The sequence below is a fragment of the Boleophthalmus pectinirostris genome, unplaced genomic scaffold, assembly GCF_026225935.1.
Source record: "Boleophthalmus pectinirostris isolate CB_2022bp ecotype Guang Dong unplaced genomic scaffold, ASM2622593v1 HiC_scaffold_9, whole genome shotgun sequence".
NCBI lineage: Eukaryota > Metazoa > Chordata > Actinopteri > Gobiiformes > Gobiidae > Boleophthalmus > Boleophthalmus pectinirostris.
In genome coordinates, this window is record NW_026571541.1 from 11517277 (window position 1) to 11544460 (window position 27184).

The 27184-nt window shown below is 38.5% G+C and overlaps 1 protein-coding gene across 1 annotated transcript in view; it reads left to right on the top strand.

Annotated features, from left to right (window-relative positions):
* Nucleotides 1-21174, top strand: part of blmh (bleomycin hydrolase) — a 31204-nt gene extending 10030 nt beyond the window's left edge. Inside the window, exons 7-12 of the mRNA XM_020923966.2 lie at nt 9950-10105; nt 10825-10983; nt 11578-11645; nt 13948-14065; nt 14330-14396; nt 20902-21174. Of these exons, the coding sequence (XP_020779625.2) occupies nt 9950-10105; nt 10825-10983; nt 11578-11645; nt 13948-14065; nt 14330-14396; nt 20902-21050 (717 nt within the window). The 3' untranslated portion in view covers nt 21051-21174. The remainder of the gene's footprint in view (nt 1-9949; nt 10106-10824; nt 10984-11577; nt 11646-13947; nt 14066-14329; nt 14397-20901) is intronic.
* Nucleotides 21175-27184: the final 6010 nt, after the last annotated feature.

The following is a 27184-nucleotide window of genomic DNA, read 5'->3' on the forward strand; positions in this document are numbered from 1 at the left end:
TAAATTAATTTCTTTATAAAAAGCAGGAAATAGCACGGCAAGCTCGTAAGACTGGTAAGAGTTTATGTAATGACTAAGCAGTGAAAAAGTGAGGTTGCCTTACAAAAAATGTCATTTACAAAAAACACTTCTAAAATAATTGCAATGCAGCTTTAGTCCATGCAAAATTATAAATTATGTTTATTTTCTCATTCCAAATGAGCTTAAACAGGCTTATTAGAGTCAACCAAAGGGTCGTATGTGACCCAGGAGCTGTACAATCCCCAAGTCTGATCCAAACCTAAAACTAACATTGAGTACAATGGTTTTGCCGCTATACCAAACTCCTAAATTGTCAAGGCTCTCTTTCTGATTCTTGTCTTCTTTTGAACACTCTAATAGCTCATCTATAACTTGTTTCATCAAAAGTTTCAAAATTTGGCCTATTGTGTAATATAGTACTTTGATTGCTTTTTAACTGGACTTTACTGGATCATAATTTTTGATCTTTTTATATGTTTGATCTTTTTATATGTGTTTAAACGGTGTCTCTCATCTCACACACCTTGGTCCATAGATGCTGTTGCCATCAGCACCTCCTCCTCCAGCTCCAGGCTCACGTTGTGTAACGGGGCCCTCACGACAGAGAGGGGAGGGGCCGTCCTGTGTTTGTTTGTGCACCTGGAAGTGGTTTGTTTTACGAAGCGCCGCACTGTCACGGCCACTGCTGATGTGCGATTCGCTCATGGCCCAAGAACCACCACAGCGAAACCCAGTCACACTGTAAAGCCCCAGACCCCAGGGTGAAAGGAGCCATAGGAAGCAAACACGAATGGCAAAGCTGAACACGTGCTTTAAAAAGTTGTTCAAGTGCTTCAAAATGTTCATAAGGTGCATATTGACTAGAGAGATTGGCTATTCTGCTAAATAAGACATATTTATGTACCAGCGTTTCACGAAAAAGATTGTAGTAGACATGTAGTTACAGCTGCTTGTGCCAGTTGTCTCTTTGCCCAGCAGTTCTTGTCCAGGGTCACTACAGTAATCTGTGACTTAAAGGTGCACTGCGTAATTTTCTAGTGGAGCGTCCGCCACCTGCTTGTCTTCATGGAGATGTTATTGATTGTCTAGAATGTTCCACAGCACAGACATTATACCTACTAGTATCTATCTTAAGGGAGACAACTATAGGTTACATCACAGGTCAGATCTGTGGAGCAGCAACCCTATTCAGAGAGCATAAATGTATTTTTGAGCACTAGAAACACCCATAATGAATAAATGCTAGCAAGACGTGCTTGATGTCATACCATGGAACTTTCTGGGCAAAGCAATAACATCTCCATGGAGACAGACAAGTGATGAACCTTCCACTAGAAAAGTTGCGCAATGCACCTTTAATGCTGGGTCAGAACCAACCTTTGTATTGGGAAATAGCTGTACAACGAGCCTCTGTTCATGGCGCATGGCAATAACACACCAAAGCAGAGCTGTATATTTTACACTTTGCGTGTTGCTCCAGTGTTTGTGTAAAGTCTTGTGGTTTGCCTTTAAACAACAGTAAAGTGGCATTTCCCCCTCACAGCCACATGCTTCCTCTGCACAGACTGTGTGTTTGTACGGTTCAGAGCCCGTGTCAGTCCTGGTTTGGTGTTTGAAGGTGAGGCTGTGCACACTTCCTTCACAGAAATGCTGTTTTTCATCAGGCTAAGCCCAAACTCACTGCTCTGACAGACAACCAGGCCGCTCCTGCTTTCACTTAGACACCATTTTAAGGATAGATGCACAAAGGTGAAGATTGGGCCAAAAACTACTCGTACGAGGTCAGATGTTCTTTATACTTTGCGGTGTCATCATGCTTGGGGTGTCCTATATATATATATATATCAGCAATTTCCATGGTGACACAATGCACACATTAGCAAACAAGTGTTAAAATAGTCTGAAAACTACATAATGGATTTAAACAGTACATTTTCAGGAGCCTGTGATCAATACAAGCGTTCTTAATTCTTTATTTGTTTGAATTTCAGCAATATATATAGATATAGATATTGTTGGGCAAGGCACTTCTCCCACATTGCCAACTACAGTCATGGTATCTCTCTGGTTGCTAGAGGAAGAGCATTCGATGTATAAAAAAAAAATACTGTGACGTCCGTGCAAAAATAACACTATTAATCAGCTGAAAATATAGAGATAAAGTAAATTGATTGCGATAATTCTAGTACAAGTTTTATGTATTTGTACTCTTGCTTTTGCGTGAGAACAGTGTATGCCCATAATTAACCTTGAATACATAGATCCACGTACGTCTCATCCATCTTCACTACGTTTGAAACCAGCACCTGTGGTATGAACCTGCCTCCATGTTTCTCCTATAGACAGTGCACATGTGGAGCTTTATCAGGGGAGCAGGATTAGTTTCAAAGCGTGGCTCCTCTGGTTGAGTCTGGGATGTCTCCAGCTCTTTCTGCCGTCTTTACATGGATGAAAACGAAGGAGATGGTTTGCAGATGGGACCGCTCACGCCACACTGGACCGGTTTCATCAGAATACATTACATCAGTGATTCAGAGACACATGCAGCTGTGGGTTTGATCACCGTTTAGCAATATCTCATTTGAACCTGTTTTCTTGTTGCCTCTTTATTCAGACAAGGACAGATCTGTAGCCTTTACTTTTTATGAATATATGAATCCTTCACATTTACCCATAGACCATACAGAAGTGGACTAATTGAGTGAGAATCTAATGAGGCTAGCAGTTATAGGACAAAAGCAGGAATAGCATATTAGGAATAGGAATTACTTTGCGGATAAAATTGTGAAATAAAAACACTAGGATCAAGTAGAACGGGTTAACATGAACATTGTAAGATCTCAATGAGGAGCCTGGCAGTTTTTTAATGTTAAGTCAATTGGAGCCAGTGTCAGTAGAGCCAGAAGCAGGCCCATACTCACTTCTTATTTGAAACTTGGTGACTAGCAGGTTAATTATGTCCATACATTGTCTGTATGCACCACATATTTAAGCACATTTTTCCCCAGTTTTAATAAGAATTTCTGATTTTGTATGAAATATATTAAAAATGTGCTTTTACTGTCACAGGATTGGTTGGTAGAATACCCTGTTTAAAATACCCCCAAGAGGAACACTGCGAGCGGCAAACGATTTGATCGCCATTCAGTTACCATTAGAGTCAAAGTCCCACAGCCTTTTTTATGTTTATATTTGATGCCACAAAGAAAAAGAGGTTTGCAGTTTCCACTCGCAAGTGTGAAGTCTACTTGTTGCTCTTCCATTAAATCTATTTAGTGATTTAATCATATTTTTGCACTGTATTTTCTAATTCTTATAACTTTTATTTTGTTTTCAAACTTAAATATTCACACTGTAAATCTCCCTTTCTTCCTCCGTCTAAACTTCAAAATTACATTAAGTGTTCTCCTAACGCACAGGGAAGGCCTGAACCTGAGCTGTCAGATGATGGCAGGTCTTGTTTTTGACTGTAGTCTGTGGGTGGCTTCCTGTGTATCTCTCAATTTGAAGAGTCTGCAACTACAGCCTTGGCAGTTTTGACCTGTCATGCTAAAATTACTACAATTGTACAATAGCCACATGTGTTGCTTGTTTACAAAACATGCAGGTTTAATCAAAACCCAGATCATTTCTATCCAAACTGTTTTGCACGGTGTCATTTGCTTACACTCACAAGTCCAGCTTCTAGACAAGAGTTATACATTGTCCAGATTCAAGACGGGGGCAGGCCAGGTCTACACTGGAACAATTATGTTTTGGCTCAAAGACATTTCAAAATTGGAATGTTGTTTGGTTTCACGCATGCAAAGTATTCGTAATTGTTCCAAATTGGTAACTTTTGGGGAAGTAACAAAATTTTGTGTTGGAGTTACTGAAAAAATATATAATGTATGTTAAAAGTACTAATTAATGGCCTTTTGGTCTTTATGAACTTCATGACTTCATGTTAGTTGCCCCCAAGTAACATTTCATGATGTTACAAAAGTTAGTCAACAAAAAGTGTACATTGGCATTTCTTATTTTTAGATGCCTTGAGTTACTGAAAGTTTATTGCTCTTAAAAGCCCTATACCTGATTTTTGAACCATGAGTGAGGAACACGGTTAAGTTTGAAATGTAAGCTCCACTTACTTAATACCTTCTCTCACTATGACGTTGCACCATGATAAAGAAGCAACAGGCAGTTACTTCCACATGACTCTCATTGAATCATCCAATAGCGTTCCTAATTGCACAAGTAGGGCTTTACTTTATGGTTCTTAAAAAGTCCTATTAAAATGAATGGGTCATTCAATACAGCTTCAAGAACATTAAGTTTGTCTTTGCCTTAAAAACTAGTGTAAAACCTCAAACAACAAAAGTATTCTTAATTAGTCCCACAAATCATGTATTATTGCTCTCTGCTGTGGGTTCTTGCCTCTCTGTGTTTCCCTGTCTCTCATCGCAGAGGCAGGTGTTTCAATATTGTCCCTCCTCTGATGTCAGTGTGTTTATGCCCCAACACAAGTCTCTTTTCAAAGTGGCATTAACTTCACACTCCCACTTTATTTACTCTGCCAACAGTGCCAGAGGAGGTGTGGGCACAGGACTGCAGGTTGGCATGAGGTTAAATACTACTCTGGCCGCTATTGCAAAATATGAATAAAAACACATTGATAAAAGTTAGAAATGTCTTCAGCTTCTTATTAATCTTTGCCTTGGTTTAATGTTTTGATTTTGTACACCTTGCGTTTAATGGAAGTACAATTGTAAAAGTTTCTGTTACTGCGCTACAAAGCATTGGTCGGTCAGGGTTCTTGGACAAAAACCAGGAGAGATAGACGTACTACCACCACATACTCGCCCTGATGTAGCCTAAACAAAGGCTTGGGTAGAGTCAACAAAGGCATCTGTACCGAAGTGTGTATTTTGTTTTGTGACAGTCAGACACTTAGACTACAACCTCGAAGATGATTTATTATTTAAGTGGCTCCTTTGCGTTTTCTTTGCGGATGTTAAAACGCTCTGCTAAAATACAATGAACAAAGAAACGCAAAGATGGAACTCAAAGAAAAAAAGTAAAACCAGAGCATAGATCAAAATAAACGGAGAGCACAGACCACCGCCAAGGCACTGGTCTGAACCCGCGTGAACAAAAGGGCAAAGCTGCTGTTAATACTTGCAATTTAAAAGAATCTACTCAAGCAAAGCAATATCATTTGAGCTTGTTTTTGTGAAATTACTATTTTTGTCCAAACAGTTTCTGTAGCCATACCAACTGTGGGCAGCATCTCTCGTCATAAACATTATTGGTAGAGCAGTCAGATCCATTGACCCACAGGTTAGTGGTGTGATTCAGCTCACACAAATGAATACTGTTACTTGGGAAAGACACCTAGCCCATGTTGTCTCCAGGGTCTGCATACACCGGTGAATGAATGTGTGTGTGAATGGGTGAATGGTTCCTTGACGTAAAGCTCTTTGGGTGAAGGCAGAAAAAGCGCTATATAAATGTGATCATTTACCAACTCTGAACAACTCGATCATCGGGCCTGTACCAGATTTTGAACCATGAGTTAAAAACATGTTTGAGAATGTTATCCCCACTCCCTTAGTCTCTTCTTTTACTTTTATGCTCAACCATTATGGAGAAGTGATTGTCTTGGATACTTGAAATTTCAAATTATTTCAATTTCAACCAGTCAAAGACTTTGTTACATGTCATTTGCTTACTCGTGTTTCATCAATCATAATAATGCAGGTTGGTATGGCAGGATCAGTCATATTTTTTAAATTACATATAGCTGCTTTAGGTTAGGTTAGGTTGCTTTATTCGTACCCGTAGGTAAATTTGCTTTGCAGATTTAAGAGACAGGTTCCACATTTCACATTTCATTCATCCACAAAACACACATAAAAACACAATAAAGTGTTATAATAAAGTGTTACAGTGCTCCAGTGCAGAATGGTTTGTTCCATAAACAACCAATTAAAATCATCCAACACCCTTGTCTAAAATCACAATAAATAAATCTTAAATATGTTAAAAACACACAATCTTAGATAAATAGATTACAATTTATTCATAAGTATGATAGCAGCCGGAACGAAGCTCCTCTTAAAACAATTTGTTCTAGATCTTGGGACTAAAAACCTCTGACCAGAGGGAAGCAGCTGAAACTCTGAGTTTAGTGGATGTTGCACGTCTCCCAAAATACTCTGGGACATCCTCTGTACGTGTCTCGAGTACAGAGAGTCCAGGCTGCTCTGAGGATAGCCAATCACCTTACTCGCCCATTTAACCAACTGATTCAGGGAGTTCTTGTTTTTAGCAGAAATGCTCCCAAACCACGAGACCAATGAAAACGTTAAAACTGATTCCATAAATGTTTTATAAAACACTGTCATCATGGTTCTGTCTACACGGTAAAAGGACAACTTTCTCAGACAGTGAAGGCGCTGGTGGCCTCTTTTACACACACCAGAACAATTATCGTCAAAACTCAATTTTGAATCAATGAGTGTTCCTAGGTATTTATATGAGTCCACACACTCAACTGACTGCCCCTTTATCTCTGTGAGATCACACTGAGGCGCTTGTTTTCGAAAGTCGATAATCATATCCTTCGTTTTGGATACATTTAGGTGTAGATTTGACTCTTCACACCATTTTACAAAATCCTCAACAATTGGCCCATGTTGGTTTTCATTTTTGTGAAGCAAGCTCACAATGACAGAATCATCCGCATATTTTATTATTGTTCTATTCTCATAGGTGCTCTGACACTTATTGGTGTACAGTATGAACAATAGGGATGTAAGAACGCATTCCTGCGGTGATCCGGTTGATGACACCGTCTGGTCAGAAAGAACACCATTCATTCTTACTCTTTGTGTTCTCTGTGTTAAAAAATCAAGAATCCACCCCACAATATTAAAATCAAGGCTAAAATGTTCTAAAAGTCTTTTACAAAGAATATGAGGTTGGATTGTGTTGAACGCAGATGAAAAGTCAATAAAAAGAAGTCTTGCATGCGTTCCAATCCCCTCTAAATGCTTAAAGAGTAGATGGAGTAAAGTTACTGTGGCATCCTCTACTCCTTTTTGAGGCCTATAGGCAAACTGCATGGGATCAAGCGCACTCACAGTTTTCCTCAAAATTTCTGACCTTACTAGTTTTTCAAAGTTTTTCATAACCATTGACGTTAGTGCAACAGGCCTAAAGTCATTAAGGTTTTTGGGTCTGCTCGTCTTAGGAACTGGAACAATCACTGAGTCTTTCCAGATCTTTGGTACTTGCTGTTTCTGCAGAGACAAATTAAAAATGATCTGAAAAATAAAGCTCAGCTCCTTGGTGCAATTTTTAAGAATATGACCACAGATATTATCTGGACCCATACTCTTTTTTACCTTAGTTGTCCTAAATACACTTTCCACGTGCCTCTGTGAAATGTCACAATGCCGATCTTCGCAGAGCTTACCTTTAAGCTCCTGAACGTCATCATCAAAATCTGAAGTCTCAAACCGAGCATAAAAACAATTCAGTTAATTTGCCAACACTGTGTCAGATTTAAAACCCTCTAGGGAAACATGTCTCAACACAGATGCATTGTTAAGCCCAGTTATGGTTTTCATACTTGACCAGAAAGAACCAAGTCTATTCTCTGTCACTTTCTTTTCTAATCTGATCTCTCTAGTCTCTACCTTCTCCCTCCTGAGCACAGTTTTATATGAGGGCACCAGATGCACGCAGTTATGATCCGACAATCCCAGCGGGGGGAGGGGCAGGGACTTATACGCGTCCTTCACGGATCCATAGCAACGGTCCAGCGTTTTTCCCTTCCTCGTGGGACAATTTACATACTGAGAAAAGTTCACAAGTGACTTTTTAATGCACACATGGTTAAAATCTCCCACTATAAAGTTCGGTGCATCTGGGGATATTGACTGGAGCTTCTGTACAACATCGAAAATAACACCTGTAGCGACAGCGGCATTCGCTTTCGGGTGGATATATACCACAGTAAGGAAGAGCTGTGGAAATTCTCGCGGCAAATAAAAAGGACGAAAAGACACAGATAAGAGTTCGATGTCCGCTTTGCATAAGTGTTCTCTAACCGTCACAGATTTGCAGTACCGCTCACTGAAGTACAAACATACCCCACCGCCATGCACCTTTCCCGTCGCCTCGGCGTCTCGGTCCAGGCGGAAAGGGGCACCGAACCCATTCACAAGCAGATCCTCGTCCCGGTCACAATCGGAAAGCCACGTCTCGGTGAAAGCCAGTACACAGCATTCCTTAAAGTCCTTCTGGAAGCGAACACTCCCCTGAAGTTCCTCCACCTTGTTCTTCAGAGATTGAACATTCCCAAGATCACGGAGGGCAGGGGAAGCCGGGTCAGTTTCTGTCTTTTAAAACGCTGTTTTATTCCTCCACGTCTTCCTCGCTTCCTCCTCTTTTTTTTGTTATCATGATTTGTATAATTGTCCCTTCTTATACAGTCCGGTACTCTCGGAATATAACCCTGAGCACCAAACGTGCTCATCTGTAACAGTGCATCTCTGGTGTACTGAAGCCTTGCTTCGCCAACCGCTCCGGCGGCATCGCTGATAAGTTCGCAAACTGTAAATATAATCCACAAAGTAACGAGTGCAATGAAACGCATATCCATTTAGCTGCACGTGGAGCACGGAACACAAAGGACGATTTAGCTAAAAACCCATTTAAAAGTCCTAAAACAACACCAACAGGACCTGCTACAGAAAACTGCTAGCATGCGCACGCAGCGACTTGCGCTTCCAAGCGATTTGCGCTTTGGATTACTGGCCATTTAGCACTCTCTTTTAACAAAATATTGTATTGTTCTAACCATTTTAATACGTTTTTTTGTAATCCTTTATTTGTCATTTATTTTGCTTGGTTGACTGAGTGGGACAGCGTGTGACACTTGTTCCGAGCAGCAACATGGTTCATGTGAATGGACAATGAGAAGATATCACTAATGTTATGTCCGATATAGTAGCACTTTTATCTTCTGTGGCCGCAGTACTCTTACATTTCCCAGCTCTCTAATCATATTTGATAGCAAAAGCATGTGCTGAGGGAACAGAAGGGGTAGATCCTGGGAATGCTGCATCAGAGGCTTCAATGTCCAAACAAGCTCCATTTAACCCACACCACTGGTTTTGATATTATAAGTTCAATCATAGAGAGAGGAAGTGCATACAGGACAAGAAGACTTCAGTATTTCTATTGTGATGAGAGCAGCCAAAGAATTTATGAAGTAAAGATGAGTTGTAGGATCAGGAGTAGGCATGGGATGGACGGTATAGAAATCATTGCCAAAAAATTGTGATTAACAAAAAATATCACGATAATTATTACAATTATTAACAGTTTAGAAATGTTAGATATATTAGTAACTATAATATGAATATTATGAATTAGTTCCATCTTTAACAACTTCTATAGTATTGTCAGTGAAAATAATGATCTCGTAGATAGCATTAAAGATAATAATTAAGTAACTTTTTCTGAACTTTCTGGTGATAAAATGGCGATCATTTTTTTGGTGATATCACGATTATATAAAATGTCCCTCGAACGATTATTGTCAACCATTTTTATCACAAATGTTATTGTTTATTGTTTCTACTTCTTATTGCATTTTAGACAAATATACATGTCTATAAATTTGTAGTGGCATACTGATGACAGCAATTTGGTCCCATCTCAAGTAAACGCTACTGGTCGTTCAGTTTGAACGCCAGAAACGCGACATGATGTGAAAACTGTAGCAATATTATGTATGTATTTGACCTTGATTGGCCGATATGAAGCTTATTGTTTCTAATATCTATCTCTGATGATATAAGTAAAACCAATCCCCTCTGCACAACTGTATATTTGGTCAAATAGTTGATGTAAATCTGTGTGTGTTTTTGTTTAGGTGTTCAGAGTGGCCAGTGTTTGTCTAGGCAGCCCTCCGGAGACCATCTGCTGGGAGTACAGGGACAAAGACAAGAACTTCCACCGAATGGGACCTCTCACACCACAGGAGTTTTACAGGGATCATGTCAAACCTCTTTACAACATTCAGGACAAGGTGAGGAGAGGGGGACCATGTAAACAAGCTGTGTATGTGTTACTGAACCTCCTGTGTGGTAAACTAAGCCCTGACTGAAGTTTATATAACAGCTGTATAATATATTAAAATATTATATAACTTTACACTATACAAACAGTGATTTTTTTTAATAGATTTTATTTGTCCCACAATTGAAATATTGCAGTGTTGCAGCAGTATAATTAAGTACAAAATAACACTATATGGGGGGGGGGGGGAGTCTACAAAGGCACTAAGTAGAGCTAGAAAAAGCAAATACATCAATGGATATATGGTTGATTTGCCTACAATGTTCCACAGTATGCAGTAAGCAGGTGATGCCACTAGACCAAGTTACAGGTCAGATCTATGGAGAGGCAACCCAGGTCACTGCAAAAAAAAGCATGTTTTTGGTTGTTTTTTTTGTTTGTCTTGTTTTTAGCAATGAAAATAATTTAATAAATGCAAAATTGGTTAAGCAAATAAAATATCCATGGAGACAGGCACCCCTCAACAAAAAAGTTATATAGTGCACTTAAAAATATATTAACAACAAAAGTCATACATGTATATATTCTGTCTAATTTACACTAGCTTTACATGCTGTTTAATATGATATACTTTCCGGTATCCTAATTTAGGGTCATATCAAATCATCCATTGCATGTTTTTTCTCTAATCTTGTGCATGCATAACTTAATCCAGCTCTCATTGTTTAGATCTGCCTTGTGAACGACCCGCGGCCTCAGAACCCTTACGGGAAGCTTTACAGTGTGGAGTTTCTGGGGAACATGGTGGGAGGCCGTAGCACTCTTTACAACAACCAGCCCATCCAGCTGCTCAAGAGGGCGGCAGCCGAGTCCATCAAAGACGGAGAGGTGGGTCTCATTCACTCACAATTATCATGGATCATATCAAAATAATTATTAAAGTGGCTGGCAGTTTAAAAGTTTTATGGATATGGGTAATTAGAATTTCGATGTTATGAATAAGTTCCATATTTAAACTGTTATCGTAGCGTGTAGTACTTTTGTGAAGTGAAAACAACAATGATCTATGAGAAATTGTAACTACATAATGTCAATGCCACTATAACAATAAAGCAGTAAACCAGTAAACCATTTATAAATACAGCATCATTTAAAGGTCTGAACTGCAATATATAACCAGCAGAACGAAACCATAAAAGTTACTTATTCAACACTCTACAGCTCAAATCTTATATTACAACAAAAAAAAAAACAGACAATTAATATCTGGCCTTTATTAGAAAATACGAAAATGTACACACAATGAAAAATATATTGTTCTAGCTATCTTTATATTGTATGAGAAGTCATTGTTGTAATTATCGTGACAGGACTGGTCTAACTGTCAAAACAAGATCTCATGTCACGTGCGAGTATTGTAAATGTGAAACTTGTAACTGTTGTAAATCTGAACTTGGTGTTTTGATTTCTCTCCCTGTGCAGGCCGTGTGGTTTGGTTGTGACGTCGGCAAACATTTCCATGGGAAGCTGGGGATAAACGACATGAATGTGTGAGTATAACGTGTAAAGTTTAGGCAAAAACTAGAAAATAAATTGTCAAACCTAAATTTGTAAACTTTTTCTGACAAAAGACTAAACTGTATTGAATCTTGAGGGATGAAACTGCGTCATTGTAGCTGTTCAAAAACACAAGTTGGAATAAAGCTTTGAATGTTGGATACAATGGTGACTGCAATACTGATTCTGACAGTTGTAGCAGTTGTGTTTTCCAGATTTGTGAGAAGAATATGGTTCATTTATACAATTTAAAATGTATTTCTCATAATATAAGTCCCAAAAAAATGTCGTAATAGTGATAAACCTTGAACAAACTTGGGCTGTGACAGAATATAAAATGCCAATATATCATTTTACTGTATTTGACAATATAGTGTCAAATTAAAGTCACACATATATTGGAGCTCTAATGATATAACACCATGAATATTTTTGGTTTATTTCGCAAAACTAAGTTGTGGCAGTGCTACAATTTTGTGAGGATACTTCATCAAAGACATACTTTTGTAAAAATGCATTGACTTAAAGGTTCTATATTACATGAAACTGACATGTCATAATGTTGTTACCTCATCAATAACCTGGAGTTGTATTTTGTTTCATTCACACATGTTTGAGTAACCCTTTATTATTAGTCTCTCTACATCTTCAAAGCTCAAAATGCTCTATTCCACCTTGTGATGTCATGAAGTGGTAGTTTTCAAGTTAACATCTCCCTTTTACTTGTTGTTCAGTAAAGACAGGCAATTCGAGGGCTGAAATTATCCATGTGATTCCAGTGAAGATATATGGAGTCTAAAAACACAGTGGAGTGCTTCATGTATTGCCACGTGACATCACAAGGTGGAACAGAGTGTTAAAAACTCAGCCTGAATGTGTTAAGCAAGCGTGAATGAAACAAAACACAACTCCAGGTATGTTTTTGATGAGGAAACAACATAAAATAGATCATAAAATAGTCTATCATTTATCACAATTTTAAAGGGCCCATATTAGGCTATGTATCGACTACTGCAGTGTAGTCATTGTAGTATATATTTTTTATTGTGAGTCTATTGAATTGTGGGTGATCCTCTGATTCCACGTCCTGAATCTCACCTCTCACTGGTTTAACCTTTCATCATTTGTCTCAGTTTGTGGCGCCAGGCTAAATTTACCCACTGAACCTGTTCGCTCTGAATGTCTGGTAACTCACCATTGGAGCTGCTCTAGTGAACAGTTATGTGTTTATAGCCAAATATCATTATCACAGTTGAATAAAGTAGATTTACAGACTCTGCAGAGCCTGTGCATCTTCTGATCTCCAGCTCAATGAGAAGATAGGAAAGAAATAAAGACTGAGAGCCTTACTGACTAAAATTTGGCTCATTGACTACTGTAGTGTGGGGTCCCATTCTAGGACCTGACATAAAAAGACCAAACCAAAAACCAAAGCAAAAGCCTCAGATACATAACAAGTTTGTTTTAACACAAACGCACCATGTGTTTTTCTGATTGGTCAGTCCACCTTTCAATCACACCCTTTGGAAATCGTGGAGACAGGATTTCCAGTTCCAGACCCAAAGTATTGTATTGTTGTGTCAACTATTGTTAAAGTGTGTGGTTTTGGCTCTCCAGGCAGCCCATGTACCGTCTCCAGTATCTCACTTCAGTCATTTTGTCCATCCACATTTTCAGTGTAGGGGTATTGGGTTCCTTCCATAATTTCAAAATGAGATGGGCACATGTCACCATTGCAGTATTTATCACTCTAAAAACTCCCTTGTAGGTCACATGCATAGACTGTATAAAGAAGTGAACGAAGGGAGCTTGATGTCATCCGTAGTGTTCAGCTCCAGTCAAATGAAGCTCATGAAGCTTGCAGTTATAGGAGCGAATATGGAGACAAGTTTCATATTAGGAATATGAACTTATTTATGGACAAAGTGGTGAAATAAAAACACAGGGATTATGTAGAGTGGGTTAATACAAACAATTTAAGACCAAAATGAGGAGGAGCACTGCAGCAGTTACAGAGACGATTTTTTAAATTGGAGTCAGTCGATGGAAGCCTGAAGTGCCTCCACGGTCACTTCCTATATGGAATGTGGCATCTAGCAGGTTAGCTCTGTCAGTTTATATATCCAGTCTATGGTCACATGTACCGCTATCATGCCCACCCAGTAAAGCCAACATGCCGTAGTATATAGTATATAGTACATAAAATGTATAATAAATGTCTGAGTAGTTTCAATAACTTTGTACCAAATAGATGAACTTGCATTTTCACTTTCCATTGCCCTGTGTATCCTCCAGGTTTAATCACGAGCTTGTGTTTGGTGTCTCTGTGAAAAACCTATCGAAAGCTGAGAGACTGATTTTCGGAGACTCGCTCATGACCCACGCCATGATCCTGACCGCCGTCACAGACAAGGTACGCACTCACAGGGAGAGGCGCGTCACTGCCCCCAAACGTATACAAACAAGGGGTCTTCTACACACAACAATACTCAACAATACACACATTTCAAAAGTTTCTTCCATCAAACATTGTACACTGTTTATTCCACTCTAATGGGCTGCAGTTTGTCATGGTGCTGTCAATTTCCTCTCTGTAAACAAGCCCAGATGCCCTGACACGTTTTTGGGGTCGTCATATTGTACACCTGGTCCTATACATGCTCTTTCTCTCCCTCAGGAGGGGAAAGAAGGCTACGAGAAGTGGAGGGTGGAAAACTCATGGGGCGATGATCGTGGAAACAAAGGTACGCATTTCAAATATTGATACACAAAGCTGTTTTCCAAGTCACAACATCTGACCGATGTCCATTTGAATATAAACACAATAAATGTATTTGTTTATGGATTGGATATTTTATAGCTATACAGAATATCCACGCTTTTCCAGTGAAAATAGGATTTCAGGAAATTTCTGTGGAGAAAAATCCAATTCATCTGCTTTTCCCAACTCGGAACACCAGATCACTGATACTGAAAAATGGTTATATCTAGTGCTTGCTTCACCTAAACTATTATTTGTTTCTTACTTTCTTCCTTATTGAGATAAGATTGAGATTAAAATTTTCAACCAGACGGTAATAACCCACTACTACTACTAGTACTAATACTTCTACATCAGAAACATTGAAGGATGGTTCAAGAGGACAAATGTTCCCTTTGGGACGATTCACCGATCCAGGTTTTTCAGTTCTGATACTGATTTTGATACAATGAAAATAAAAAATAAAGACAGAACGGATCCAAATGTGTTATGTAGCTGTTATTTATCTCTGAAGTAACTACAGAACAGCTTTGTCTAAATAAAAATGAAAACATTTTCTGGGCCACCTACGACCAGTAAATTGTTGTTTATATGCCCAGCAAATTTTTTTGTATCGTCATCAATATCCGATAGCAGTATCAGATCGGTGCAAACGTGAGGACAATAAAGTGCACCTTAACCATAATCCATAATTTCTGACAGAAAGCCCATATTTTAAAACATACTCTGTGGGGCTAAAACTTACAAAAAGAAAAAGGCATTAAAGCTTTAGTAGTGAGCTTGCATGGACCACCAAAGAAGAATTAATTAGATGTGTGCTAAATTATGACCTACCCCATAATAGCTGGAAACTGGAATATTATCTCCAGGAAAAGGAGTACAGTTTCACACTCCACTTTTTTATTTTTTTCCTCTGTTTTGCACCCCAGCTTCTTGTGAAGCCATCTTCTTCGGTTTATTTTCTCTGAATTATAAGCAGGTTTACACTAAAGGCCTCCCCATGTGGCTGCTTTATGAACTTATAATTGGCTGTGTCCCGGTAGAAACGCTCACATTTGGTGTTTTTGTTTTCTTAGCTTGGAGCTTCAAGGGGAAATTGTACAAAGTTAATGTTGTTACAAAACAAGTTGACCACAGACCACTGGAAAAACCACAGTGACTTTGTTCATAATGCCTGTTGGTGGCTGGGAAGTTTTGTCAACCACAAATTGGCAGTGATAACCTAAATCAGTTTCTGCTGCTACTACAGTGTAATGTAAGGCTACTGCTACTGCAGTGTACTGTAAGGGTTTACTCAAGTGCTTAGAATCCACAAATACTCTGTTATTATGAAGTTCATAATAGGGTTGTCAAAAGTATCAAATCAGATCTCGGATAGCAAAACTACCGCAGACAGCGTCCATCAGCAGGTGATGGACGTCTAGGTCATGTTTCAGATCTGTGGAGAGACCAGCCCCCTCACAGTAAGAACAACAACAACAAAATCTTCTGTAACTGAATAAATGAAAGATAAGTGTGTAAGTAATGTCATACTGTGGTGGAGTTCGGGCAAAGTAATAACATCTATATGGAGACAACCAAGTCACTATTTGGAGAAATTATCTTCTAAATTTTAGACCATACCATTCTGTTCCTTCTGTGGGTTGACTTAACTTAATAAATTAGACTTTAAGGTTCTAAACAAATTTTAAAGAATATTTACATATTTAAAAAATGTGCTCAGTACCTTCTGCTCGCTCCTGTGTAACTGTAGTAGATTTGCACAAACTTGAACCCTCAGACTTTTGTGGCTTCAGGGAAAACATCTGAAAACGTCTCTGTGAAGTCCGATTTCTTTCGCACATATTCCGTTGCATAAACATCGGGGTAGTCTGTCCACGGCCAAATTAATAAAGTTTCAGAGAACAAAAGTTTAAGACGTGGTGCTCACTTGGGAATCTGGGACTTTGTTTGTTTGAGAAAAGCTGCAGGGAAAAGATACACAAGCAGCAGTGGCGGTAAAGAAAATACTGCAGGTTTTACACTTCAGCTGGACTTTACAGTTAAAGAACACATTTTATATACATTACAATTGCATATTTGGACATAACAATATTATTAAACCCTAAAGATAATAAACCTGATCCATTAAACTCAATTCTTGCCAAAAATGAGTGGTATGTTAGAGAAGCAGCTGGTTAACTTCATTCAATTCAAAATTCTCCATAGATATTATTCTACCTGTCAAGACTGCATAAGATTGGTATAAATGATCTGGGCTGACATACAACATTGGTTTCTCCAATATGGAGAAATGTGTTGGATTACATGCAGAATTTGTTACCATGTGACAACAAAATTGAACAAACCACAAACAAAATTAAGTCAGTTTGTAAAAGATTACACTGCCAGTTTTGACAGTTTTATTACAGACTGTATGCTATTTTAAAACAATAATTCATTTTGTCCTCATATGGATATGTTGACACGATGTTCAAGGCTGGGCCTGGTTAGTACTTAGATGAGAGAACATTGGACTTATCAAGTGTCACAGTGGAGCACCTGTTGTTGTGTCCTTAGGCAAGACACTTCACCCACACTGCATAGTATGAAAGTGGTGTGTGAGTGTTGGTGGCGATTGCAGGGGCCAATGGCACAGATTGGCTGCCTCGCTTATGGCAGACTGCCTCAGGGCAGCTGTGGTTAAAGTAGTAACCATGAGAACTGTTTTAACATTCAGTGGTCTATGACTCACTCTTGATGCATGTCAAGATGCCTGTCTCTATAACAAAAAACAGGCGTCTTTGGAAACGTTTATTATACTGTATTTACAAAATACCACAGTTTTTGTGTTTGTCATCTAATTTTATTTAGTCGTATTTATCCACCACACCTTAAAGGCCGATCCGTGAAAATATTGTCTGACATTAAATTGGTCCGTGGCGCAAAAAAGATTGGCAACAACCGATGTAAAGTACACAGTAAATGTCTATATTTATGCCTTTTCCTTTCTGAGGTCATCACAACCTCATTCAGTTTATATTTATCCAAAGCCTCACATCTTTTCGTTCTCTGTCCCTAAAGGGGGCTCTCCTGAGAGGTGTACCTTTCTATTTTCTTCACCTTTAGGCTGTCACTCACTCTGTTATGGAGCTGATAGCACTATAGCCCACATTTTTACACTTATTTGAGGGAAGATGTGTTTTTCAATATTAACCCTTAACACACAGTGACTTTGTCAGTTACATTTTCAGAAAATCTGATTCGATGAGTAGCAAGCCAGTGTGCAAGTCTTGAAATGCAGATTTACATGAATCTTCTGTTTAGCATTTTTCTCAAAACAAATGGTAATTCTGGACTCTCTCACACATTCAGGACAAGTACATGGTGATCTAGACTTACACTGTAGTAGCTACCACATTTCTATTGGTCTATTGGTCTGTTGGCATCTTTGGTTATAGCTCACCATCCGATGTGACCTTATGTTGTCCTTATTCCTGGAACTTTTGGTAAATAGTAAATGGTCGCATTGTTATATAGTGCTTTTCCACCTTCAAGGCATTTAAAACACTTTACATCAAATAACTGCTCACACATTCATACACCACTTACGACAGACACTAGGGGTGAGGTGGGTTAAGTGGCTTGTCCTAGTACACAATAATAGCATTCATGTGAGGGATCTGGAATCACATCTCCAACTTGTGGGCATGTGGATCTGACCGCTCAACCGATGACGTTTATGTTGAAAGCGGGATTCGAACCACCAACCTTCAGATCAGTGGACAAAGTCTACCAACTAAGCTGCTTTCACCCAAATATGTGCAAAAGTGTAAAAAGCACTTATCAGCCATTGATTAAATCCAAATATGATAACAATTTTAACATGTGGTCATCATTAAAATGTCATAAGTTTTAAGCTGTATTGCTTGTACAGCTGCCTGTCAAACATAAACCACTCTGCCTTTGTATTAATCATTTCATTATGGGTCTGTGTCCTCGGCCAAAGCTAGATTAGATTTTCCAGCACATTGTTTTCAGTTCAAAAATTCAATATTTCATAACTGCCCCATATCTGGACACACTGACATCCTGCAGTTGCACGCACTGTTGGGGCGGACAGTTATTGTTTTGGTTTAATCGGAGTGGGCGTGTAGAAGTGATGGCAGAACTCTTTAACATTTAGTGCGCTGTGAGGTCAGGAATTTCGCATGTTTCCCTCGTCATTCCCTCATCAGTATCGTCCTTATTCCGCCCCGCCCACTTTTACTTCTGACTGCTACTGACCCCACTTCCGTTTGTGTTGGCGTTTCTGTTAAGCAGGAATTCTATTCAATTCAGTGGGGAAACTAGAGAAAACTCTTGCTGTTAAAATATAATATAAAGTAGTAGGGCTGGACGATATGACAAAAAATGTGTCCTTTTGTTCCCCCCTTTTTTCTTATCACGATTTTCACTGTTCAGCTTTTATTTGTGTATTTTAATATTAACTTCCTGAGCACAAATGAAACAGATGTTGAACAATTGCCACACATGCTTCAAACCACATGCTTTACTGGCAGAGAACTGCTGTGGACTTCTCTGAATCTTGATCTAGGGCGACAGTAGCTCAGAGTTTGTCCACTGATCCGAAGGTTGTCAGTTCGAATCCCACTCTCAACTCATCGTGTTGTTGGGCAAGACACTTAACCCACATCGCTCCCAGTGTCTGCCTGCAGTGGTGAATGAATGTGTGGGTGATTGGGTCCCTTGATGTTAAGTGCTTTGAGTGCCTTGAAGGTGGAAAAGCGCTACATAAAATGACCATTCACCATCTCTACTAACATTTGATGAATTGCCCTGGTCGTTTTGTGTAAAATGTTCAATGTTCATTTGGACCAACAAATGCGTGCTTTCTCTGGGTACCATGACAACTTCTTTGTACTGTAAAATTAATTATAACTTAATTAATTTACTTCAGAGATTAGCAGCCCTATACAGAATCATATAACAACTTCCTGAATATGGTCAATACAGTAAGAGTGCGTAGGTGAGTGGGGTGAGCTGTAAGTCATTTATGCCTGACCATGCTGTTGTGCTTATTACTATGACACACCAGATCAGATAAGATTGAATGCATGCCGTTTTCCGAAGGTGAATATATTATTATATATTATTATATATAATATATATTAATACTGACCAACTACTCAAGATTTACAATGTGGTTTAAATATGAGCATTATATTCTTACCTAATACATACTTGAATCAATACATTTAAAAGTGTATATTTTATTTCCTCTAGCAGCAGACTACTTGTTTTGTGACACTGTCCTAATCAGTATTATTTGTTGGCTGTTATTATCATGAATTCCTACAGATCAAATGATTTTTAATGCCGTCGGTCTAGTTTGTTGAGAGCTTTGGTAATTTCCAACATTAAATAGTAGTGTTTTCTTTTATATTACCACTGGGGATGGGCGGTATCCAAATTTTGATACCGTTAAACCTTCTCAGGATTTTACCGGGGTATACGGTATTACCTTATTACCAAAATGTTTTAGTACGACTTTGGTAAACTACAAAGCAGCACCGCTATACAGCTATACGGTCTATGCGTATGACCTGCAGATTTATAATCTCTGAAAAGTTTCACATGAACCATCTCCAATGCGATACACACAAAGAACAGCCTCACTGGCATCCGCACATCCTCTGTCACAGAAAGAACACATATAATCCACTGAGTCGTGTCCTTTAGTCCGACAGAAGCTGAACCGCATCAGCACACAAGGAAAGAGCTGTTTTTATCTGAGCTTTATAGTTTATGCAAATGAGCCATGTGGTTTTAAGTTTCGTTTCTGTAAAACGTAAAGAAGTGTGTGTCTGAAGCCAAAATGCTGCCCAATTGCAGAAGTACTAGTATTTTTTGGACTTGCCATCTTGTCTTGGTCTCCTTTATGAGCATAACGTGACAACGGAACAAAACTAATCGAGCGTTATCGCCCCATGCAGTTAAAATAAACATTATAGACAATATTAATTTTAAATTGTGATAGCATTAAATTTGAAATATAGCCACACATTAATTTGTGCTGAGCAAACAAATTTAGGTATCAATAAATTATAATATTATAATATTAGGTCCTTATGCGCTGCAGATTTTCTTAATGACGGTAATGAAACTGATACCGTTGTTACTTTTTGATACTGCGGGATACCGTAGTACCGTAATACCGTATTTACTGCCCAACCCTAATTACTAGTGCCTTATATCTGAGTAATCCCTCAGTCGTAGGTTCCATAGTGGTCCATGGGCATATACTAGTCCATGTGGTCTTATACTTGTTCTGATACAGCTCAAGATCATTACAGCAATTCAGGAAAGGTTTATTTCTGTCCTCTGATTGTAACCTTTAGTATTGGTACCGGCTCAGATGATTAAGATCTGATTTTCAACATTTTTGGCAACCCTACCGAATACCCATTTTGCATAATTAATTCTTTCCTCCTATTATCTTTTTGTAGGTTACCTGATCATGACCGATGACTGGTTCTCTGAGTACGTGTATGAGGTGGTGGTGGATAAAAAGTTCATCCCCGCAGACGTCCTGGATGTGATGCAGCAGGAGCCTGTGGTGCTTCCTGCCTGGGACCCAATGGGAGCTCTGGCTTAACAACAGAAAGACCCCAAAGTCCGGCCTCTTCCTGCTGCTTTTACCTCTCCACTGTCCCCCTCCCCTCCACAATCAACCTCTTCTAGATAAAATAATAAAAGATTTTGATTTCTTTTTTACTGGACTTTGTTGTCTTTGTTTTATTGTCATTGCAACATATTGTATAGGTTAAATGTTGATACAGTATAAAAAGCCATATGCTGCAGGATCAGTTAGCCACCTGTCCAATTAAGTAATTACATTTTAAACTCATCTTCTAAAGTAATACGAGTTAGCAGCTCATATTTAAGATTTACTAGGATTAATAAGCTATTAATAAGATTACATTTGAATGGATAGTTGTTGCTATCACAAAGCCCTGAAAATGCTTCTTGGTTAGTAGTGAAATGTTGGCTACAAAAGTTTAGTAAGTCCAGTTTCTTTTATCCTATTTTGTTTATTTCAAATTTTACAGAAAGGCCTATTACATTTCTTCCACTCCATGTTATAGATGAAAATAACAGTAAGAATAACATTTGTATTGCAATACAATAAATTAAAGCAGGCATGTCCAAACTATGGCCCGTGGGTCAAATGCGGTGCTCAGACAAATTTTTCATGGCCCTCAGGCTTCCAGGAGAATTGGCCCAAACCTTGCATGAATGAAAAATTTACTTTTTATTGCAAGTTTTTTGAAAATCTACCTTGATAAAGCCAATATTTAATATTTAGTGTGTGATTTTGAGTATCTTAACATGAATAAAGACTGATGGCTCATTCTAATGTGTTAAACATGCACATATTTCAGTTGTTCACTGTAATGAGCACCAGTCTACAGCCCTTGATCTCTGCTCCGTCTGTGTTTAGATATGTGGCCCTTGATGAAAAAAGTTTGAACATCCCTGAATTAAAGGTACCATACACTGTAATTTTTCTCATCATGGTGTCCGGAACCTACTTGTCTTCGCAGATAAGTTACAGGCTCTATTCATGTTTACAAGAAGACGTTGGAAACATGCGGATGACGACTTCTGGTGTATGGCAAAAGGAGAAATTCAATCTGTCAAAACAAAAGTTTATTTATTTAAATAATCTTTTATCCAGACATTGAATTTCTGGATTCTACCTGGAGGATTTTACAGACTTCAGGTGTAGTTACAGACACTGGGCATGAAACATAAAACCATGGATTCAGAAGCAGCGCTTTTCATAACCTGCCAAAGCTTTCCACGAGTTGGGGACGTGACTCTAATCGCATCTTCCATGTCACTCACGGGTAGCTGGTTTTAACTGTTTGTTTTTTGTTTTTGTTTTTATTAGCACAAAGTTAGAAGGCAATTTATAAAAGAAAAAAGAAAGAATACAATGATGTCTAGATGAAGAAACCAGGGCTATTTTCTCAGTTTTCAGTTACTATCTCCAAAATAGCCCAAAGGAAGTTAGAGGTTTTGTGACATAAGCATGAATAAAGCCTATTGCGAATGTTTCACAGTACGGCTTTAAACGTGTATCTTGCATTATTCATTTACAGCTGTTTTTTGTGCTCAAACTAATCGTTAAATTTACCTCTACCTATATTTGATCTGTACCTTGGCCTGGTAGTGCCTCCGGTTTGTCTTAATGCCATACTGTTAGACATTTTAAGCAAAGCAATAACATCTCCATGGCGACAAGGAGGTGGTCTATCCTCGCAAAGAAAAAATGACAAAGTTAACTTAAAATAAACATAAGAATCAATACATAATCACATTTTTGGTCCTCCTGGGTAATAAATGTTGGCTGCCCTCTTTCATCACTTTTTTCTTGAAAGCTCGTGCAATTCGTAACCAGAAAAGTCTGACGCTGGTGGATGAATGGTGACCTACAGATTTTTGTGCTGTGATTAATGACATTTGAAACCCTCCCAAAACTGTATTATTCACATTTTGATTGATTTACTACAAAGAGCCAAAGTAAACCTTAAATTCTTCACAAATTAAAAATCCCTTGATATTTTAGCATTAAACATAACTCACACAGACCCAAATGAAGTAGTATCCCTAATGACTCTTGGTCTTTGGGCCAAAATAAAGGTGGTATAATGTGATCTGGTTTCAGTGTGGACTTTATCAAGACGCTGAAGCCATAGGAGCTCCTCCAAAACCAATGAATCACACGTCTGAATGAAATACAGCTGTTGAGGGCCCCTTGCTTCAACTCAACAGTAAGACTTATAGTTTTCTTTAGCCTTATTTCAACTTTATGTAATAATAATGTCATGCCCTATCGTAATTTATGAGGGAAAGGTCAGAAATGTACTTAGGAAGGGTACTTTTATTCGGTTAGTATGTATGAAAAAGGTATGGGCTCATTAGTCAGCAGTAATGAGCCATCCAATCAGAAACACTGAATACGCTTTCGTTTTACTCTTTTTACTTTCTTTAACTTGCTATGGGTTCCACTTTTAAAATCACTTTTGAATTTCAAGGCCAAATGAAACAATGACAGATATTTATTTTCTGTTTTAAGAATAGTGTCATGGTTTTAGATGGTGAAAAATTTCATAATATCACCATCACCACCAATATCATCTATAATATCATCTAATAATATAGGTGTATTATTAGATATTAGATGCTACAGGACTTTTTTTTAATGGCTTTACTTTCTTTCATCAATTTGCACACCTGATCACGTTCATAATTTGGTGAGAATAGATTTGGGTGATCGGACGTTCCTGTTTACCCAGGACAGTCCCAGTTTTGAGCCCCTGTTCCAGATGATTTATTCATTTGTCCCAGTTTTATACAAGAAATGTCAAACTGGTCCCTATTTTTGACAAATCTGATACTTGCCAACAATAAAGACAGGGGTACATTGTCATTTGTTTTGTAAAATACAGAAAAGCTGTTTAAAAATGACCAAACCACAAAGAAAATATGACTAAAGTGACTCACATTAGTGCAGAGTGCATAACCGTTTTCTTTAATTACACACTCATTTCACAATTTTGTTATTATGAACCAACCCAAACTAGGGACGTAATCTGGTCACCCCTGGAATACATCAGATTCCTTCATAATCTGTGTAGCACCACATGTAGCCAATATAGGCCTCTTAGAGCCTACATATATGACTATGTTTATGTTTAGATTAATTTCTTAGTGTAACTGACTGCAAACATAAGCTCAAAGGCGGCGCTACCTTTAGGCAAAAGTAGACAGATGCTTAGGGCCCCCAAACCTGGGGGGGCTCCCAAATCAATTGCCCTCAGCGCCACTAATAGTCTCAGAGCAATTTGATTTTCTTTCAATATGACATTATATGAGAGTATTTTATTAATAATAATCATATGTAATGGATGTAAACAAAAATATAATTGTACTAGTAAAAAAATAAAACTACTTTCAGTTCTGGTTATCTAGTCAGCGACCAAACTAATAAAACAAGTTTCCAATCCACCATAATTCAAATAAATAGAGATGTGCGTGTCTCAAGAACAATGGGGAAAAACAGACAATAAATTTATTTTAAAAATAATAATAAAAAATTGTGTATTAAAGTGAGGGCCCCAAACTCAAGTTCGCCTAGGGCCCCCAAATTGCTAACTCTGCCACTGCATAAGCCACTTGCCATATGTAGAGCTGGGAAAACTTTTTGAAGAAATTTTACTTTTACTACTTCATCAAGCAGGTAACTGGACTAGTGTTATTAGAGTGTCAAAATCAAAAACTGCAACACCGTCGGTTTGTGGTGGTTGGTAATAATAAAATTGTGAAATGAGTGCATAATTAAGAAGAATTGTTCTGCATTCGGTCCACTAACAGGTGAGTCAGTATAGTCACATTTTCTTTGTGTTTTTGTCATTTTTAAGCAGCTTTTCTGTATTTTACTTAAACTAATTATAGTTTATGCTTCTCTTTACCATTAGCAGGTATCAGATCAAAAATAGGGACACCTGGGACATTTCTTGTATAAAACTGGGACAAATCACTGCTTTTGGATAAACCTGCTGGGACAGGGGACACAAGGCTCAAAACTGGGACTGTCCCGGGTAAAACTAAAAAATCTGGTCACCCTAAACTGGACTCAAATGCAACACAAAGATGCAAATGCAAGTCTTACTTCAGTTTAACAGAAAGTGTCCTTTAAAAGGTAATGTTTAATATGACAAATCAGGCTGATAAACTAAGGAATGACTTAAATATCTAGCCTGATTCATCAGTCAGTTTTACTTTGTGTCACTTCATACAAACCGTCTGACCTCTCAGCGTTAGATTTCATTGCTCGCTGGTAGGTGGGTACTTCTTATCATTTAACAAATCACTGCTATTTGGTCGTGACGTATGTAATGCACCTCTAACAGGACTAACTGGTATATTAAGCTTTTCCCAAATCCCGTAGGAAGAAGGGCAATAATGTCTTTCCCCTTGATAAAATTAATCAAACATTCTCTTTGTTCCAGTTTTAAATCCTCAGTCTCGAGAATCGTTGCCAACACAGAATGTATGGCTCTTCGCTGATTGGCTGGTGCCCGAACTTGCACTTCCAGGGTTCTTGCAAAGCGTCTAGTGAATTCTGATTCCTGACCTAGTCGCTCGAGAGAAATTAAATTGAGTGGAGGCACTAGGTGGCACCAGCCTGGCTATTAAATATCCTCAAACCTGAAAAAAAAAATCCTGAAAATCTCTAAGAGAAAATAAGCTGGATACACTGAATCAAATACAGAGCTTGAAAGTGTCTCTTAACTTATCAAGAACCTGGGAAAGACTGAATGGGCAGAGGGAGTTTCTCTAGACTTCCCTGGGATGATCTGGGAATGAGTGACAGCTGTATGAAACAGTGAAGAAGCAAAAGATGGACTGAATCAGGTTGGGAAATGGAGCTGGAGTGTTGGATAAACATGTAAACGATAGACAAAACTGTGACAATATTTTTAAAGTAGTGAATAATTTGCTTGGTTTTGGTTGTAGGCTACTTCTACTTGAGTAATATTGTTTTATAGTAACGTTACGATTCCTTCCTTCCTTCCTTACTTACTTAGGCCTACTTACAGGCAATACTCTAAGCACTTCTGGCATACCTTTTGCGTAAGGACGTGCGCCCAGGCTATACCTTGACGTCAAACTGGAATCCCCTTTGATTATGTAAAGTTATCGAGCTCTTTCTACTTGACAGAACTGCATCACCGGCTTAGTGCACTTTTACCTCCCTCGCCCCCACCGCCGCCGTCGGTGCGTGGGCGTGTGCGTAACCCCGGCACCGGCAGTCGCACGTCCCTCGTGTACACGCGCTTTGTCGTGTGCGTGTGTGCGTGGATTTACATGCAAGTGTGTGTGTTTCGATGAGGAGGAGATTAACCTAGTACTTCAAGCTGGCTGATGCTGATTGGAATGACGTTCGACACCCAAAACCTTTCCTCTACAATGAAAACCACGGGTCACTCACGGGGCCAATTGTTGTAGTAAGTATTGTAACACAGGGTGGATTAAGAGGCCAACACATGCATTGTTCACTGTTTATTTAGTAGTTAAAGAGCCCATATTATACTGTTTCGTTATCTGTGTAATAACGGTGGAGCTCTTTCAAACTGAAAACAATCTGTGCCACCTTATGTCATGTGATAATACAGGAAGTGCTCCATAAAACTTCATACACCTTCACTAGAATCATTTGGATGATTCTATTCCAACCCTGGAACTGCCAAACGTTCACTGAAGAAAAGGCAAATAGTAGCTGCAACTTGAAAACTACTGCTTCATGATATCACAAGTTGGAACAGAGCATTTTGAGCTTTGGAGATGCAGACAGACTAATAAAAACACACACTACTTAGCAGTTGGCTTTCCTAACTATCTGGCTGTTTCCCAATGTCCTAATAAGTTGCAGTTGGCATTCAGGTGGTTAGTTACAGTCAGGCGTAGACAGGATTAAACTATCTTTGAAACTAAATCTACTTATTAACATGTTTATTTCAGTAAATATGACCTAATTTATGTGTTTGTGTTGTCTTCTCACAATAAATACTGTATCGACTTCAATGCATGACAGATGGAACAATCATTTTTGGTTGTCAGTATTTATCATGGGTACTTTTACTTTGTACTATTGTTTTTTTTCTGTACTACGATGAGATTTGAGCTGTAGATTATTGAATTATGAAGTTCTATGACTCA